The 20,100-nt window shown below is 34.0% G+C and overlaps 2 protein-coding genes across 2 annotated transcripts; one reads left to right on the plus strand and one right to left on the minus strand.

Annotated features, from left to right (window-relative positions):
* Positions 1-3,047: 3,047 nt before the first annotated feature.
* nkd (naked cuticle) lies at positions 3,048-17,848 on the plus strand. Its single transcript, XM_068770568.1, has 5 exons — positions 3,048-3,394; positions 12,193-12,416; positions 14,339-14,449; positions 14,943-15,385; positions 15,909-17,848. Exons 1-5 carry the CDS (start codon positions 3,280-3,282, stop codon positions 16,279-16,281), a joined length of 1,266 nt encoding a protein of 421 aa, XP_068626669.1. The 5' UTR covers positions 3,048-3,279; the 3' UTR covers positions 16,282-17,848.
* On the minus strand, positions 16,854-20,075 carry LOC137926848 (metallophosphoesterase 1-like). The gene is made up of 7 exons (XM_068770569.1): positions 19,889-20,075; positions 19,627-19,813; positions 19,197-19,338; positions 18,817-18,983; positions 18,583-18,665; positions 18,095-18,373; positions 16,854-18,026 (listed from the first exon to the last, which is right to left on the minus strand). The coding sequence occupies exons 1-7, from the start codon at positions 19,985-19,987 to the stop codon at positions 17,892-17,894; spliced, it is 1,092 nt and encodes a 363-aa protein (XP_068626670.1). The 5' UTR covers positions 19,988-20,075; the 3' UTR covers positions 16,854-17,891.
* Positions 20,076-20,100: the final 25 nt, after the last annotated feature.

A 20,100-nucleotide genomic window follows, 5' to 3' on the forward strand; every position in this document is an offset into this window, starting at 1 on the left:
AGGGAATCAAAGTTCGCTCATTGGCCATAGTTTAGACACTGTGAATAGATAACATTTAAATCGTAAGTTAACGAAAACTATTTTCGTTAGCTTACGCGTATTTATATCAGGCGGCTGATACGCTTGTTGTTAAATTAAAGTCAAATTGTAATTTGACCTTGCGTTATAAAAAATTATATGTACAAACATATGTACCTTCTTTGAATGTGCTTAGTTGTCAAAGTCAAGTATTGCACGGTAAGGCAAATATTAAAAAATATTTCCTTGCTTGTATTTGATATTAAAATTCGACCGACATTCACTAGTGAAATTAATTTATTCCTAATATATTGAAGTTTTCTTTGTGTATAAAGCACGAGCCAAGATTTCGTGAAACAATTTTTTTTTTTAATTTACAGATTCTGGTTGTGTTTTAAATATGTTACGTAACAAAAGGAAAATAAAATAATGATATAATGCATCAAATATGGTACAATTTAATTAAAGATTATAAATAAAACGAAACAAGAATACTAATTCTTATACATTTTTCTTTTTATCTATATCGCTTTTGTTTGCCCTAATGATTAGAAGTAAGAAGTTTTAGATTTGTTAAGTTTATTTAGTAAATGTGTTTTCTCGCTTGAACACAAATAAGGTAGTTGCTACCTGAGAGTTGTTAATATTTTGAAATTATTATCTGGGAAAACATCTTTTCCATAAAAGGCATGTCTTGATCTTCTGTAATTACTGTTTTGGATGGAAATACTTTTAATCGCTAGAATTATAGTTGTTATACTACAAGAGGTGAAGCTTTTGAGTAACTATTGTGGTTAGGTACCATCAGTAATCTTTTTTGTAATCACCGCGTGCGGGTCGTCGACCGCACGGAGGCTGGCCACATAGCGGACCTATACGTGCACCTTCTTTCATTACTGCCCTACACATATTTACTACTTTCGTTAACCCAGTGTAAATCTCGTTACTTATACAAACAGGAAAGCATATGTTTGTTGATACTCTTCTTAGGTGGCAATGTATTTCCAATTAATTTGATCGCTTAAAAAGTCATATTGTTAATCGATTTACATAAGTATGTTTGTAACTTTAACTACACGTAAATAAAATTTGTGATATCTTTGTGTTATGATATTTTGTATTTAGTAGAATTAGGAAGAAACTTACTAGATGAAAAGAAACTGACAGTTACTCTATGGCGCGAAACACTCCGGGATCGTTCGTTTTCGCCATGCAATTAAGAGTTATTGATTCAAACCCTAATGGTGTTTGTATAGTTCTCAAATATTTGTACAAAGTACAATTGTCAATATATTTATTGTAACTTAAAATCTCTTAAAATACATAAGGTTTTACTCTCTTAAAACATTTTTTAACATAACTTATAATAAGGTTTTTATATTTGATTCCATAGTTACATAATTTTTCAAAAAATTTTCACAGATACCGTCATAGAAAACTTTCACCAAAGTTTGTCTTTGTTAACTTAATATCATATATTAAGTTAACAAACGATTTTATATCATATATGAACTTGAACACACTTAAAATTTCAACAACGGTTTATTTTTGTATTAGTCAGTATTTTTGCAGTTATAAAGCAATGAACACAAAGCATCGGTTTGAAGAGTTTGAAACAAACAAAATTTAAGACGCAGGCTCTTGAATGCATAACATCCTTCTGCGGTTACCTACCCCGACTTGGGTACGTTACAACTGGGGCAATTACTCTCCATTTACGGTGAGACGCTTAATCAGTCATTGACTATTTATGAGGAGGTGCCATAAAATGTAATTTTAAAAATTCGATATGTACCTACTTATCTTTTTAATATAAAAGATAATTGGTTATTGTCAAAGCTTTTTTCAGGAATAAATATTAATGCTTTAACACTTATTTCCATTGACACAAATATAATAGACAACTTGATACAATTAGACAACTTGATCGCTCAAAAATGTTACATAAATTAATATTTTGTATTGGAATGTGATGGGCCAATAAATTGAGGCAGTGTAAAATCACTCGGAGCAGAGTGTAAACAATAATTCTTTTTAAAATGCAAAAATCCGAATTTTTGATTCAATTTTCTTACTATACTGTGTTTACATTGTTTGTTAATTTAGAAACCATTGGTTTTTGGATAGGGTGTACCATACATTAATTGACAGCAAAAATGATGCAAATTCAACCTTTTCAAACTTTTATACCTATAACAAATCGCTTTATATCTATGTGCACTGTTTGTTGACTGTATCAATTCATATTAAGCGAAAAACCATCTTTCTAGATAGTGCTACCTACTATATATATATATATATATATATATATATATATATATATATATATATATATATATATCATTACCATATAAAGTAATTTGCGACTGGGGATGATTCGACAGTACTTCCAAAGTACACGACATAGTGACACCTAAAATCAATTAAGTAAAAAGTGTATAAGTTCTCATTTATGTTATGATTCAATTCCGATACAACTCCAAGTTCAATTACGAGGCTGTTGGAAATATTGATAGACGCAAAGTTCAAATATTATATTAAAACAATCACGATCAATCGTAAAATAAAATATCTAATATAGTAAGACGTCATGAACAATTTTTGAAGGAGGCCTATGCTTGCCAGGTCCGCCACGATGACTGGTCTTGAGCTGCCAGCATCCAGCGATTTCCAATAGTAAAACAATATTTGTTACTAAAAACTGATATAAACAATGGATATATACTCAACAAATACACTGATATAGACATTTAAATAGTATTAACGTCGTTATTGTTAAACAGAATTATAATGAAAACAATAATCATTGCATCCTATTTAATAATTATATTAAAGTACTTATTAAATAAACTTTGGTTTTTACCCAATATTTATTTCAAAGAACTGCACCATCTATTAATAGGTAACGTTATTATTATTAGTCTATGTCACGAGGCCAGCCAACCTCTGAGAGAACCGTCCGCGGTCGGCAGCACCGCGCCGCGCCGGCCCGCCCGCGCTGTCCCGCGCTCGCCCCTTCCCTTCCATCCATCAGTCAGTCAGTTACTTGATGATACGCGTACAGGACGGTTGTACTTTTAAGTTCTTCACCCGACATTTACGCGGACAACTGGGTCACGGAGTTCGTTTTTATATGGACTGTAAATTAAATTGTGTGGTGTTGTGATTGTTGGCAATGGCCATGTTATTCAATTAATAAGAGTGCAATAACAAACTAGCGGCTCTTTTGAAGTACCCGTGATGTGTGCGTGAGCGCAGCGCATGACGTGCTACGAAACGTTGAGAGCTTCGGCACCCACCGCGGACGCCCCCATGGCGCACCACTTCGTCAAGTGGTGGCGCAACAAGTTTAGAAATGGATATAAGAAATTTAGCAGTAAGTAAAATAACAAATCAATGAAATAGGCAAAGCTAAACTTAGTCAAATACTAAAGGTTTATGCATTATCCATTCCCTAACAATTTTATGATATATTTGTTTTTTTTTTATTATTATTTAACATAAACCAATTGCAATACAAACATGCAATACATAAATTCTTTTTTGTTTGTGTAATATTTGGATACAAAGTTTGTATTTGTATCACGAATAGCCTTGAACTTGCCAATGTTTACAATTTTACGCGGTGTTATTTTGAATGAATGTATACAGTAGCAAATTAGTATGAAACAAGATTTGTGCAAAAAGAAACTTGGTCGTAATTAATACCCTGCATTTATTTTATTTAGATCTTTTCTTTTTAAAATTTTAACGATTCCTGTAGTTTAATAAAAATGTATTAAATACGCCTTTAATTAAAAATAAGAACAAAGATGTTTATTTTAAAATTTTATTGGATCAATATTTATTTACTTGTGCCAATTCAATTATTAGCATTCCTAGACGTTCATGCTATCATTTATGCTACTGTGGTAATGACTGTCACTGCTGCCCAAATGGCATTTGAAGATTTTGCGGGGGTATGTGACTAAAATTATACGTCTTTTCGTAAAATTAAAATTGAAAAAACAAATTGAATATGGTTAATAATCTGTGGTATGTAATAAATTGTTTGAACATAATGTTCTGTGCTGTAATTGTTTTTTTAATTTCTGTAACAAATTTAATAATTTGATACAGAAATTATTCGTTTTTGCAACTACTGGATGTTTGTCAGCAGTCAATAGGCTAGGTTTTTTTATCTTATGCAATGAAAATTGTATTTATTGTTTTTATTATGCAGATACAGATAATATTTACACATCAAAACTTGAAAGATAAATATAATGCAAATAACGTCTTAGTTTAAGAAGTTGTAAGTTTTAATACGACATAAATTTATTGTGTCTGAACTCTTAGTTAAATAATTCTCATAAAAAGAATAACTTCCGCCGTCTACCCATCAGATTACTTCAAAGTAGATACGGCCCGCTTTGATCTCCTTGTATTTAGTTACGAAACATACATACGCCGAACACTTCAATTAGAAGACGATACGTACATTTTTCGTTTTAGAGCGTTTCTGTGCACACGTCAAATCGGTGGAGCGGAGACTGTTAATATAGTTTTAGATACAAAACCGAGCCGCGTCGCTCATTTGATTAACTTCAAAGAGAAAAGTTGAAAGCCCGTCGTCGAAGCGGAGACAATGATACCTTTTATTTCACATCAAAGACGTCCCCGCCCTTACTTTAAGCTCGCTGTAGTGCGTATATAGCTGGCTGCAATTTATAGTAAGCGGCAGATACAAAGAAATTTTTCGGAGATGCTGTGTTTTTGTTGTATAATTTAGTGCACCATACGGAGTATTATTTTTTATTTTTGTACGGCTCGTTTGGAAGTTGTGGAAAATAAACTTATTATTTCATTTCGAAGAAACAGATTTTTGTTTTATAAACTAGAATGGCATGTCGACTACGTAAAGTAACGTTTTGTACTCATTTACATATGATATTTCCGAGATCATGGCGATCTTTGTGTTTTATGTTCTCAGTGAGATAGTTATAAGGTAACAACTGTAACTAATTTTATATTTCTAAGCTTCTAAGTTTGTACTTTCTTACTGCCTTTTGTTACTGTCTATCTCCAATTAAGTAAATAAAAAAGGGCTGAGCCTTGCAGTAGCCGTCTAACGACTGACATGATGATAATGATGATTCAAAAAGGAATAATAATTGGACGTAATTATAATAGTATGATCTATGATTACGATGGTAAAAAACTATTCGAAAGTCAATATTTATTTTCCAAATTAATAAAATTGGTAATTAGATACAGATTAAAGTAGGTCTTTATATCGTTGAGAATAAACGTAAAAATAATTGTTGCAAAATAAAGATACCATTGAAGTCAACACAGCGCTTACCGCCTTTTGACCAATTATCGACAATTGCATATTAACATCTGAAGGTTGGGATGTTTAATATCTCCTAATGTTCTCATTAGGAGATATTAAATATCCAGCTAGCTAGCTAGCCTATGTCCAGCTGTGGGCAGCCGTGCGTTAATAATAAAGACATATCGAAAGTGCTTTGACCGATATAGCTTGAAATGAATCAACAAGTTCGATCACACAGAAGTTATTTGTGATAACATACTAAAATTTATTATTTTTAGAGTTTAAAAAAATGTTTTGCAATAACTTGTCCAAATGAATTACGATACTGAAAGTGGTGTCACACTTCGGGCCCCATTGGGAAGCTCTCACAGTCTGCTCAACAAGCCTCCGGGGCTTACGCTCGGGATTCTCTCCAAGAATCAATCTGAATAAAGAACATCTGTAAACGAATTAACGAAACTAACAGTATCTGATGCATCCACTATCAAGATAAACTAATGGCCGTTAGGACGTTATGGTTCTAAAGAAGAGGCCACGGACCTACAAGCGAAGTATAAGACGTAGACAGAATAACCTTGTTAGTGTTGGGAGATCCTGGATGCAGGCCGTTTCTAACTGGTTCTATTCGAAAACTAATGACGACCTACGGCTGAAATGATGATGAAAAGATTGAAGGAGTGCAAGAGTCATATTACCATCGTATTAAATAATACTATCTCAATGATGGGGATTGGCGAGTCTAGGGGTAAATTACTGCGATTTGCGATTGTGGTTCGCGGGTTCGATTCCCGGGATACAGTCTTATATGGTACATAGTTCACACTTCATGCATTGCAGGAAGAGGAGGTCAAAGCATTGCAGTGGGCGCCTATAGGCTGAAACAATACAACAACCCCAGTATAGCGTGCCATTTGCGACTTACAGCAGCTTTCACTTCGTGTGTGTTGAAAATCTTTGGGAGAACCTTATGATCAATAGTGGACTTCCTGGACATGAAATGATGATAAAAAATACTGAAAAAAGGCGAACGTAAATTTCTACAGTTCTTATAAAGTATTATTAGTACTGAATTCTTAACTATATATCAAGTTGCACAATCAATGTTTATTATAACTCAAGAAAGCTTATTATTTTCTGATTGGGTTACTTGTTAGAGCATTTGCATTTACACCCTCTGCAATGCATAGACCTCCCTCGAATATATCTACGGGGTGACATATCACGGGGCCACACAGTCGAGTTGACGATCGCAGTGTAATATTATGGTACGCAGAAGACGCGTCTGCCTATTCTCTGGACATTAGTAAGTGAGCAATGGCAATCCATAATTAATGCGCAGTGTAAGTTATATATAAGACTGACCCTGGGAATCAAACCCGCGACCAGTGCTCGTAGTGACATGTTTTAATTTAAGTTAAGGACATAGAATGTACAATGTAATTATTTTTTCTGAATATATTTCTGGCTAAATAAGTATTTAAATGAACAATCCAAAATAGCGTGTTACTATACAGGTCTGTATTTAAAATACGACGTTTCTACTACCTTATTAAGTAACTAGTTTTAACATTTAACACTTTCTGTTTTTGTTATCAATGACTGCGCGCCATAAATATTGTATAAATGTTGGTAGTAAACAAAAAAAAGAAATGGTCTCTATGCTTGCGTTATATACAAAAATGTATTGCATAATTCATGAAGATATTACTGTAAAACTTAACAACAAAACATTCTAATAGTGTTATCGTTAATTCCAAGAAGACATTTTTGCTCCTATCTGTACGTCGTGTAGGTACATTTTGGATGAAAAAAATCTTAGCGGCAGATGTGGGATGGCAGGCCTAAGGCATTTAAGTATTGAGCCGATCCGCTCTCGGCCCTTCCAGGAAACATCTGGGCAACCGCCCAGTGCCTTCTTACAAGCGCCCGTCCGCTAGTCGCTAGTATTACAAAACCCTTTGTGAGTTGCCGACGTAACTTATAATTCTGTATAGATTAATTTTTTCAATGTATTTCATTTCTTTATAAATAATTTCCAGTTTAAGTTTGTTATACTTTTTCAATGCATGTCTTATTATTTTTTATTAACGTGTCGAAGAAGATATTGATATTTATTTTGTTATTTAAAGACATACAACGTCTAAATAAATACCGATAATTTATGTAAAAATATGATAATTATCGAAGCGGCACTAGAAGCCTACATAATATCGATTAGATAAGCGAAAGTAACCGGAAAAAAATGGCAAGATTACAAAAACCGAATATCATAAATGCATATCCGAAAATCATAAATTGAATATATGATGAATTATATGATGGTGATGATAGATGAATTCATCAAACAAATCATTGGTGACCAACGCCGAGCTCAATGCCGCAAGTGCGCCCCCACAAATCAGGAATGCATCCATTGCAACATTTTAAAAATATTGAGGTAGTTAGATTTTTTTAATTCACATAAAGAAGAAATGTTAAAAAATTGCACACTAAACGCGTATGAAAAGTTCAGTAGAATCTTGCAAAAGAAAAATTTTAATACTTAATTAAGATAGGATTAAATAATAATAATAATAATAATAATAAATCTTTAATTCAGACCATATTTTCAGTCCATATTTATGTTAGTACAATATTCTTACACTATGTTAGTTGTTTACAAACATACAAACATACAGAACAGCACATGGGTTAGTAATAAGATAAACTTAGCCTATGTTAGTATTAAAATTAAGTATAAAAGAAAACTTACATACTAAATACACCTACGCTTATTGGCGAGTGTATGTGCACCATTCCAGCAGGCCCAGAGAGGGCTGTCTAACTTATACGCCAATGTGCTGAGGAGGGTGTTAGTGCTCTCCACCGCCCGTCTCATCATCGACGCTACACGCTTGCGGATGATCGCGTAGAAGTCGTCCACCCTCGCCTCCGCAAACATGGCAGATGCACTACAGTAGCGCGGCTTGCCCAGCACCGCCCTCAGCACATTGTTGTACTGCACGCGAAGGGCTCTGACGGTCCGCTGCTTATAGTCCGCCCACAGACTGCACGTGTAAAAAGTCTGACAGTATGCTCTAAACAGTGACAACTTTACCTGTTTATTACATCGCGCAAATCTGCGAGCCAACATATTGCCCCGGACCGACAACGCCCGCCGTTCCCTCTCTATGTCGCCGTCGTCCTTGAGGTGCTCGTCAACTATGTGCCCGAGGTACCTGAACTCAGCCACCTGTTTCAGGGGGGATCCACAAAGCATGAAAGTAGGTTTAAAGTTCGAAGGTTTATTATTCCCCCTAAAAACAAGGATCTCGCTCTTTTTCGCGTTGTAGCTGAGTCCATTCACCCCGGCATACTCCTCACATATTTTCAACAGTTTTCGGAGGCCACTGACTGAGGGGCTCAGCAGGACCATGTCATCAGCATAGCTGATGTTGTTTATAAAAACTCCATCAATCGAGCATCCGACACCCGCCCTACTGAGCCTCTCTATCAGCTGGTTGACGTAGAGGTTGAAAAGCCTCGGCGACGTCAGCCCTCCCTGCCTTACTCCACAATTCAGTTTGTACGGGTCGCTCATTGCGTCTCCCCACCTCACTACATTTAATTGATTGCCATACCAGTACTGAAGAAGTGATAGCAGTTCCGGCCTTAAGTTGGTCTCGGTTCTAAGCTTGTGCCATAGAATTTTATATGACACCAAGTCAAATGCTTTGGACAGATCCAAAAAGCACGCATAAACCGGAGTTTTTCTGTCTGTGTAGTAGCGGACAGTTTGCTTGAGACACTGTATTGCGCTCTCAGTTGACAACTCGGGTTTAAAACCAAATTGCGCGTCATTGATCTTCGCGGATTTACTTAATTGCGTATCAAGCAAACTGTCCAGAACCTTAGCTACTATCGTCGCGAGGGATATGGGCCTGTAATTGGATCTGTCTGCTGCATCACCCGTCCTATTTTTTACCAAAGGTACCACCACTGTCTTCATCATTGCTTCCGGCAAGTAACTATGGTCAATACTGATATTGTAGAGCATGGCTAGGACCCCGGATAGGTGCACCCCAGCATAACGTAGATGCTCAACACTCAGGCCATCGTGTCCCGGAGATCTACCACGCTTCATACGCTTTACAGCACTACTAACCTCGCTTGCTGAGAAGCGTACCCGATCCTCCCTTACATCCACGATGTCCCGAGCTACGTCCTCGAATTGATGAGATGTACTCGGTGACTCAACTTTAAGATGAGACATAAACATATTAGCTATATTTCGGCATCCACTCGTGCCTCCCACCTCAACGGGAAGGCTCGCCCGAACATTTAATTTATTTGTCTGGTGCCAGAACCTTCCGAAATTTTTGGTGTCATGTGCCTCGGCCAACCTGTCCATTTTAATCTGTTCCTCGTGGTCCTGGCACCATTTCAGCTTACTTTTAAAAAGCCTACGGGACTCACACATATCCTCGTAAGTGACCCCCCTACTTGGCTTCCCCGCCTCAACCCAAGCCTGAAAGCACAGACGAGCCCTCGCGTGCAGTGGCGCCACATGCTTGTTCCACCCGATAACAAAACCTTTTTTACTTCGCCGAACCACCTTGTAGCTTAAAATAGCCCCTTTCTGCATTATACTAGCTATCTCCGAGTACATCTCATCAATGAGTAGTCTATGGTCAGATCTTTGACAATTTGTATTATAACACTCCGCGAGTTCCGTTGGAAGTACAATCTTGCCTAACTTTTCATTACAATACTCCGTAAACAGTCTCGTCTGTTCACTATCCCTTTGCCCCCAAATTATCTTATTATTGTAACAACCTTTAGGAGTGTCGTATTGCAGAGATATGGGTTTAAGATCACAAATAATTTCTAGGGGATAGTGATCAGACCACGACACGTCATTATTTACTTTTATCTTTTCAACATAGTTCTTTGCTATACTAGTGACCAAACAATGGTCGAGCCAACGTGTACAGCCATGGGCGTCACTCTTATATGTATACGTCTCCCCATTGATTAAAGATGAGATATCAGCGTCTGTGATAATTTTATTATATTATTGTAACACAAAATATTTTTATTCTCTCTCCTACCCACAAAAGAAGTATAATTGGCCTACTAGGCTGCAAAAATTTTCTATTGCGCGTTATCTTCAAAAAAGGTTGACCACTGCTGCTACAGGTAATTTTTGTAACAACTAGCACCAGTGTGACTCTTATCTAGATGAACGTTACGTAATCTTAAGTTACATTTTTACTTATATTACATTTACCATCTCACGCGTCATTTATAAGCATTTGTTAGGTCATATTAGAAACTTGAGAGTGGCCGACAAACTGTACAGCAAATATAGGCATTTAGGAAAAGTATGCGACGACTATAATATGAAAAAATCATATTAAATACCCCTGTATTTTTGGCTATAGATGTAAAGGCTTTAAAGAGGTGAATGTATAGATCATTTGCACTGAATGTTTGTCTAGGAATATTAAATAATCTAATGATAATATAATATGAAAAAACGCGAAAATAGGGATTAGTACAAATTAAAATGAATTATTAATTACTGTAGGTTCTTGCAGACTTTGTATTGCCAAAAGTTATCTCGTCAAAAAGAATATATAAATTAATGTTACATTTTTCTGTGTGATCACTTTTTAAAGGGTGATAAAATAGGTGTAAAAGTTTTTTGTTGACAAATATACATTATATTAGTATAACGTCCATATTATGACAATCAAAAGCATGTTAAATGTTCTTCATAACCCACTAGTTAAAATATGTCGCTTTATTTATATTAGCTAATTGCTACAATTAATTTTCGATACATTAGTCTCAACTTGCGTAACTCAATGTTTATTATCAATTGTCACAGTAACTTCGTAGTTAGAAGTTACTGTGACCATTGTATTCAAATTAAGTAGATAGGTATAGTAATAATTCTCGGAACAGTTATTTGTAATCTATGTTTGCAATTTCAAAGCAGAAAAAAAATTTGGTGTTTCTATAAATACTTCTGATATTTTGTTGTAGGATTTTTTGCAACACGTCCTATTTTGTTACTAAAAAGTGGTAGGAAGTATATTTCTGTTCGAGATAAGAGCAAGCTTTCAAAAGTCCGGAAAGTAAACTTTGCATAGACCATGTTTAACACTTAACCACAAGTGTACTTAGGTAACTTTGCTTCGATTTAATAAAAATAGTTAACTAGACATTCTGACATATTGATTTGTCTATAGGATGTTTGGAAAACAAAAAAATTAAAAAATGTAAATAAGTCGCAGTGTGGCGACGTTTTTCTGCTTACACGATTTAAATTTCACCATATTTTTCTATAATGTATATTATTATCTCCACACTGATTCTTTTATTAATTTATGTCTTATTCTTAAGAAACAGGATAACTTTTGTAACATAGATGGATAGTTTTGAAATGTATTATATTCATGAATTGTTTTATAAGCAGCAACCGAGTATTATAGTGCTACCAAAACCGCTGTGCTGTACTTAAGGTATACGTGGCGAGATGGAGGAACTATATACCATTCTTTCAATTCTAATTCAACGTTCGTTGCGGCGCTCTTGTTTTTTCTTTCGACATTTTTTATCATTGAATAAATTTTGTAGAAGTTTTGTAGCTATTTCTTACTAGTTAACTAGTTATAATGGTAAAATTATCGACTACCCAAAAGTGTGTGTAAATGACTAACTGAATAAAGATATTTTGTATTTGAAAATCTTAAAATTTAAATTTGTGTTCTTTTCCAATAATCTACAAATAGAAGATGTAGTGTATAGTAAAATCATTTTTTATTTAAATTTACAGAATTTGTTATTTATGAGTATCGTTTTGTTTATAGTTGGCACATGTGACAGCGAGCGAACGGATACAGAAGAGTTGGTAGGCAGGGCGTCATCGCAATGCTCTGCCCCTCCGGACCTGTTGCCGAGCGAAGCACGTGCGTTACTCATTCCTGGCACTCCTCCTCTGATACCCGCTCGTTCACCCGAACGTCCCTCAATACCTCCTCCCTCTCAGAGTACTCACTCGCAAGACGACAAACAGCCTAGATTACGCTTTGAGGTACGTAACATTAAACCTACTTTTTGTTTTATGTTACTAAGTAATTTCTTCTTAAATTTTATACAATGTTTAACGAATGTAGTTACCTACCATGTACAGGGTGACCTATTAGAGGTGTAAAAACTTTAAAGGGGTGAATGTATTGCTCATTTGCTGCCAATAAATGTACAGTAAATCCTATCCATAAATCAATGGTTTGAGAAATAATAAGGTAATGATAAGCGTTTTCAAAATTTCGATTAACTATGTAAGTTCGGATCAGTATATATTAAAACAACATAATTATTGTTTACTATTTGTCCTTGTGGACTTTGTATTGCCAGAAATAATTATCAAGTCGCATTCTAATGGAAACAGTAAATTAATGTAACATTATAACAGTGATTCAGTAAAAGATTAAAGTTTTTTGATGATACATGAGCTACACATTCATCCCTTTAAAGCTTTTACATCTATAACTATTCATGTATATATAACTCATATTAAAGCTTTATAATATTGGAAACTTATCCAATAACCAATCATGTAATGACAATACATGATAGACATGTAGTAGTGTAAAAAATAGTGTTTAACTTATATAAATAAAAATAAATTACTAGATTTTTTGCCAAGCTTAAAATATGAGGGCGACTCGACTTTTCATATTTTCTTTAAAGGACGAGTTCTTGTGTCAATGAAAATATCTTGTTATTACTATAGTCATGATGTGTACAAAATAGGTAAATTATTTCTATAATTCGTCGTTTCAGCCCATAAACGCTCTCTGCAAGCCGTAGGCCTAAAGATATATATGGGAGAGATTAGATTTGTTTGTGAGCAGTAGTTATCCTATATAATTAATGCACTAAGTATTAATTTCATAAAATTGTTTCTCGGAAATCAAACCCGAGACCTGCGATTGCAATTCTTTTTACTCTACCGACTTGGCTACCGCAGCGTCCGATCATAATTCTCCAACTGCGAGCGATTTTTGTAATTAATTGTTGTTTATTATTACGACATTAATCAATAAAGTTATCTATGAATTTTTTTTTTCATTTGACTGCGAGTGGCTAGTGGCATTATGAATACAAAACTTGTAAATATTATTTTATATAAATACTTATTGTTATATCGTTTCGCTTAACAAAAATTAGAAGTAAAAATAGAAAAAACTGTTTCCAGTGTAATTATCGTAAATATATCTTAATTACGATTTTGCTAATATCCGTTACCGTTATTTCAAAAAATATTTTAACTGCACCAAAGCAACTTATAAATGGGATCTATTGTATTTACGTCGAAAACAATGAGCATTCTTCGTTATCTCTTGTTATCCGATCACAATTCCGAGTAGTTTTCTTTTAAACCCCTAACAAAGGTGCCGGTTCTTCGACTATGAATATGCATGTCGAGCTCTACGCATAAATGTTTTTGATTATGAGTACTTATAAATAAATTAAGAGTGATTTCTTATGGAAGACGGCTATCTGGGTTATCCGACGTTATTAATTATTCGTCGCGTCTCCAGACATACTTTATGATTAAGTACACAAACTTTATATCTAATAGTTCGTTCTACGTTAAAGATAACCATTAAAATTAACATAATTTAATATAAGTTTTTGCTTTGACAATAATTTTTTTATAAATTATAGTGAAGATATAACACGACTCAAACAGCGAACAAACGACCTTGTTCAAATCGGAACATCCAGGCCGCTTCTTAGCAGTGCTATTAGAAATATATGGGGTGGAAACGATGATAATAAATGAAGTTTATGTATTTATTTACATTTTACTGTAAATCCAGAACATTACAACGAAATAATAAATCTTGAGTTAATAATTTTCTTTAACTAATTTAAAAATATAAACCAAAAATGATGTTCATAAATTTATTGTTAACAAAGTAACATAAATAATTATCTTGTTTGCAGGAACTGACATGCGACGTGGAACTGAAGCATCCGGAGCCGTCTAAACAACAGCCACTTCAGTTCTCCTTCACACTATATGACCTCGACGGCCACGGCCGCATGACTAAGGATGTGAGTATGGAGTCAACACAATTATACAAATAATGTTGATCTTGCTACGTTTATTCATTAGTAACGCTTTAATTTTTTTTAACATAAATAACTTTTAGTGACGTATTGAACTCTTGTGAACATTTGTTCGCATTTAATTATCTCGATTCAATATTTAAAAATAGACTACGAAACCATTTATAAAAAAATAGAAATAGTATATTGTCTTTGAGTTTAGACCTAGAAATAATTAGTGATAAATTGTACAGGTTGTCTCACAAATCAACGTCAAGCCAAAATCGTTTGATAGGGCAAACAAATTAACCCAGGAAATAGAAAAACCTATGTCACGTAATTTTTACGGTTGTTGAATGTTGTGATAATTTTAAGCACTTAATGCAAAATAGTTAACATAATTTTTTTATTAAATTTTTGCCACATGCATTCCCCGATTAGTCATGCAACAAGTAAATATTTAAATTTTGCAAAATAAACTTGAATTTATTATCCGCAGGACATAGCTGGAATCGTATCAACTATATACGAATCAATAGGAAAGTCTGTAACTGTTCCCCATTATGGATCAAAGACAATTCAAGTGCGATTAACGGTCGTGCCCGAAGATGGAAGAACGAGAAGCGAAAGGAATAGAAAAGAGGGTAGACGACGGCGGAAGCGGGAACAAACGCAAACTGCTACTGTCGAATGTGACAACACGGACGACGAACACGAGAGGCTCTCATATGATGACGACGCGTCGTCCAAATCTTCGTGTTCCGGAGACAGAAGACCGCAGCGGGAGCCGGCGTCTCGCTCGAAAATACATCGGAATGCGCGCAAAGAGCATCGGGAGCAGAAGCACAGTAAAAAACGATCAGGCAGCTTGCAGAGACGAGAGCTACTCGAAATCATTCAGGCTAATATGGAAAAGAATCATTTGAGCTTTCAAACTTCGAGGTTTGTACTTCTTGTCTTCTTCGTCAAGTCGGCATTGCTGGATATCTTCCTTATACCGAAGCGAGACTATTTACATGACAATTATGGTAGCCATAATCTGTGTATTTGTCGGTGACCGATGTCAAATCGATATTCGCAAGTTTTAATTCGAACAAGTTGTTGTGTTATGAATAAAAAGTTTTGCTGATGGAAAAGGTGGCCAGTGGATAATTATAATAAGTGTCTTCATCTTGTCTTTTTTTGTCGACACGAAATGGTGTACACAGACTAAAGCTTCACGGTCTTTGACACCTTTTGACAAAACTACAGAAACGCTTTCGCATAGTTGACTAGGCCAACACTGTTGAATCTATGGTAACCCTAACGTCATTGGGTAGAGTAGCTCTTCGCCTGTTATCATAAAGATGCGAGAAGAATTACCTCGCCACCGCGAAGCCTGACTAATCGAGTTTATCAAGTCCCTTTTTCAAATGTAATTTTTGTTAAGATTTTTACTCATATTTTACTTTTCTTTATTTGACAGAAAGTCCAGTGAACATGTTGGCAATGACGAAGAGATAACAAACAAGCATCCAAAACATCGAAACAGATCGCACACTGTGAGCGAAAAGCCGGCGTCGTATGCATTCCATAAAAAATCTGAGATCTCTGGGAATGGTTACTTGGATTTAGCTAGCGGTGGGGATTCTAACCTTTGCAGGTACGACCGTTATCTTCACGCTGTGATATGCTCCTCTGCTCGCCATGCCAACACGGGCTATCACCAGAAGCAAGTGCAGCAACCGCGGCCACGCGCCCGTACCGCACACAAGCGCTCCCGCTCACACGACATACCCTCGCACACGCACACACACTCGCAGCCACAGCCCAGAGTCTTGCAAATCATATTCTTATAGAATTTAATTATGGACATTGCCACGTTCACGGTTTTGTTCCATTTCATTTAAACATTTACTCATGTGGACAATAAAAATCAGGTTACCAAGCTGTGTAAAGCAGTTATTACTGAATGAATGTGTAATTACAATGTGTGAATGACCTTAACTTTATCAATGAATTACATCACAAGCTCATATGTATAATTAATTACTGTTATCAGTATTTTACTATACAATGTATTTGATAAGACTAAGAATTAATATGTATACAAAAGAAATGAATTCATCTTTAATTATTAGTTGGTTATTTCTAAAGAACATTAATAATAAATCTCCTACATTTTGGGTAACCAGATTTTGTAAAAGAATATTTTATGAAGTGCCTTAGATTGCATTATGTATTACTGAACTAATACACACTACATAGTCTAAAAGCCAGTGAATGCCAAATTATTCTCTCATAAAGCAAAAAGTTCAACGCATATTGCCAACTCAAGTAAAAGCATTAGTTGACTGTTTGACTTACAGTAGCTTTGACAGATGAGAAGTAACAAATGACAACAACTTATTAAGTAAATCATAAAAACATGTTTTTTTTATTTTCTTCTTATATATATCACATCATCCATTGTCTGACACTTTATAATGACAAGTCTGACATACACAACACCATAATGAATCGCAAATTTACTTATGTATTTTAAAAGCTGAATTTTGCCTAAAAGGCTTTACATATAACTATATTTCATTAGTAGTCAGACAGTTATGACAATTCCAACCCCTAGCGACCCCATTGGTACCTATTTTAACATACTATGAATCAAATTTCACAGGCCAGGGATCTTGTGTGTGCTGAGAGAATATGCTGAAATAATGGAGGTCTAGCACTCAAAGACTCTTACAGTCTTGCTTTAACATGTATTATTATTAATAGGATTTAATGTAATACAAATGAGATAGCATTATTTTTCAAAGCTCATAAATGTAACTATCATGTAAAAAGGAGAACTCATCTGAGAGTTCATGGACTGATATTTAATTCATAAGTTTTGGTATCTTTCCTGACATGCTCCAGACCTGACAATCAATGTATATTTTAGGTTAACAAGTACTTAACTGTTTGAGTCTCATTCTCTTACATCCCATCGATTGCAATGGGCAGTGGTAATGTTTTACATTTTTATTTTCACTGTTATATTATTACCAACATCAGTATTTGTTATTGTTAGATATAATTGAATCTCTAAAACTTTTTTTATCTACCTCTATAATTTACTTTATTAGTTCATTAATAATTTATTTCAAAATCTTTAAATTTTAAGTGATTATGTTGTAAGTACCTGTTTGTGATAATTTCTTAGGTAATTTGATTATTAAATGTTATTGTTTCACTTGTGGCACTTTGAATATGACAAGCTTTAGCTTCTGTTAAGTATTAAAGTGATAAGTTGTATAGTAAAAGATTGCTAAAATTTTGTAAGTGTATCATTTTTCTTAATTCAAGTGTCCCAAGTGTGAGCAATTGTTTCCATTTACATGTACAGTATACAAAATGCTCGATCTTGTCAAAAGTATTTATTATAAAATATAATCATGACATTGAATATTCTTGGTTTAAATTTAACTTATTACCTTCCAATTGTTCTCATCAAGGATAAGACACTGATTAAACTGAAGATCATTATTAAAGCAGATAGCACTATTGTGCCTTCTTCGGGCAGTCTACATTTGTTGACACTGTAAGCATGAGGTGATATAGATACCTAAAAAAATTCCTCCATTAAACACCCATGTAATAAAAAATATTTCAAGAATATGGAATAATACACACCAACATAAATTTTGGGTCAGGTCTGTTTCTCCAAGAAAACGACGGCACTGAGTATTCAATAAATTCCACATTTTCATCTTGATATGAATGTTCCACTAAACATCCATGATGAGTATGGCCACCAAACACTGCACGAGGCTTTAACTTGGCAATCAAATATCTTGTAGCTTCTTGGGATAGTGCATCAATCTTTATGCGAAATCTCTTATACTTTTCTGGCAATGGGGGTGAATCTGGTTCTGTGCATATCGCATCAGATAAACGATACATAGGAAAATGCTGCAAATAAAACCTTAATTTATGCTAATTTAGAGTTTGAGGTTATTTACTACCTTTTTTTTTATAAATTAGCAAGTATAATGAAATCTTAAAGTATTTATGTTTGAAGATATTCACTAAAATTTGCTGAATTTATCTGTGATACATAAAATATACATAAATATTTATATGGTTTGGAAATAATATTACTAACATTATTAATATCTTACCTGCATTATAATGGGAGGCGTATAATTCAATGTTTTTTGTTCATTTTTACACTCATTTACGTTTTTAGCACAATTAAGTAGCTCTAAAACACATTGACATTAAATTTACTATGAAATGTTGAGGAAGATTTGAGAAATTAAAATATTTCATTGAATCATGACTTTTCTTACAATTATAACTTTTTTCTTTATATATAATAAAAGTATAATTATGCACTCTTTATTACCACTTACCCGAAATATTATCAATAGATTTCCTGGCATCAACACACAGGTCACACATATCCCCATGCAAGGCCATTGAATTTATTAATATGAAATGACTGTCTTTTATGGTTAAATGCTGTACTGAAGAGGCTTGCAGCATATTGACAAACCTCTTAGCAGAATTGCTTCTGATGCTAGAAAAGAATTTCTTTTACTCTTTGCCATTTATATTTATATATGTATTGATTATATCATCTACTACAGAACATTCTTGCAAAAATAAATTATTTTTCAGTGACATAAAATAGGAATACAATCCTTATGGTTTTACATGCCTCTATTTAAACTGAAAAAATTTACTTCATTTGAATAGTGTAAACAAAGTTTTACCATTAAAATATCCATACTTATTATGAAAGCCTATATCATGGTTACCAGCAACAACATGTATTCTTACATCTTCAGGCAAAGCGAACAATTTATGGAAACGGTCTACATAATCTTGAAATTGCTTCTCATTAGTCCATTCTCCCTCATCAAAGAGATCACCTGAAGTCAATTACATAGTGTTTTTAATATTTCTAGGACAAAGCTTGTTTTCAGATAATTTTATACTATTTCTTTAAAACTGGTTGCAAGTATAAAGAGTTAATATATTGTATGCTATAATAACGAGAATGTGATGAGTTTATAATAAATTTTGGCCTCAATTTGTATAATTAAAATTTTATAGGTTTACCATTTTATATTATTTAAACTTACAAGCAAGTTTACAAATTATACTAAATAGATAGAATAGAGAAGAAAATTACTCAATTATACGAAAATCGTACTTGCCCAAAAAAAATACAACTTCAGGTTGATGTATAGTAATAATCGCTTGAAATGCCTGGTGCATTTGAAACTCCCGTCTCCATTTATCCAACCAATGACCTCTGAATGGTCCGAGTAAATGTGTGTCCGCTAATACAAGTGCCTTAAGGTACTGTGTCTTATCTATTTTTTCTAGAGCCGGCCAGTAACACTAAAATTATTTAGTTATTTATATAAAAACTCCAATATTAAAGGAAATTGAGAAATACATCTTACAAATGTTTACCTGCGCTATAGTTATATAATAAATGAGAAACTCACAATAAAAATAAGTAAAAAGTAAACCTAAAATAAGTATTAAAAACTTTTTGGTTGATCTTCGCATTTTTATTAATATTTTAAAGCTACAAACTTATTATACTACTATATTTAATAATTGGTTGGAAAAATAAAAATTATATGTGATATTTATACGAAAGTAAAGAAACCTAAATGACA

Source organism: Battus philenor, unplaced genomic scaffold (genome assembly GCF_028537555.1).
Source record: "Battus philenor isolate CCGP_79_NKW_IND1 unplaced genomic scaffold, ilBatPhil1.0.hap1 SCAF_3, whole genome shotgun sequence".
In the NCBI taxonomy this organism is placed as follows: Eukaryota; Metazoa; Arthropoda; class Insecta; order Lepidoptera; family Papilionidae; genus Battus; species Battus philenor.

Bases quoted from the DNA above. Each gene is read 5' to 3' on its own strand.
- nkd (XM_068770568.1), top strand. From the start codon at position 3,280: ATGACGTGCTACGAAACGTTGAGAGCTTCGGCACCCACCGCGGACGCC. The intron at 12,417-14,338 runs GTACGTAACATT...TCTTGTTTGCAG, and splicing joins AGCCTAGATTACGCTTTGAG to GAACTGACATGCGACGTGGA. The intron at 15,386-15,908 runs GTTTGTACTTCT...TTTATTTGACAG, and splicing joins TTGAGCTTTCAAACTTCGAG to AAAGTCCAGTGAACATGTTG.
- LOC137926848 (XM_068770569.1), bottom strand. From the start codon at position 19,987: ATGCGAAGATCAACCAAAAAGTTTTTAATACTTATTTTAGGTTTACTT. The intron at 19,814-19,888 runs GTAAACATTTGT...AAATAATTTTAG, and splicing joins ATTATATAACTATAGCGCAG to TGTTACTGGCCGGCTCTAGA. The intron at 18,984-19,196 runs GTATGGATATTT...ATTCTTTTCTAG, and splicing joins GATATAGGCTTTCATAATAA to CATCAGAAGCAATTCTGCTA.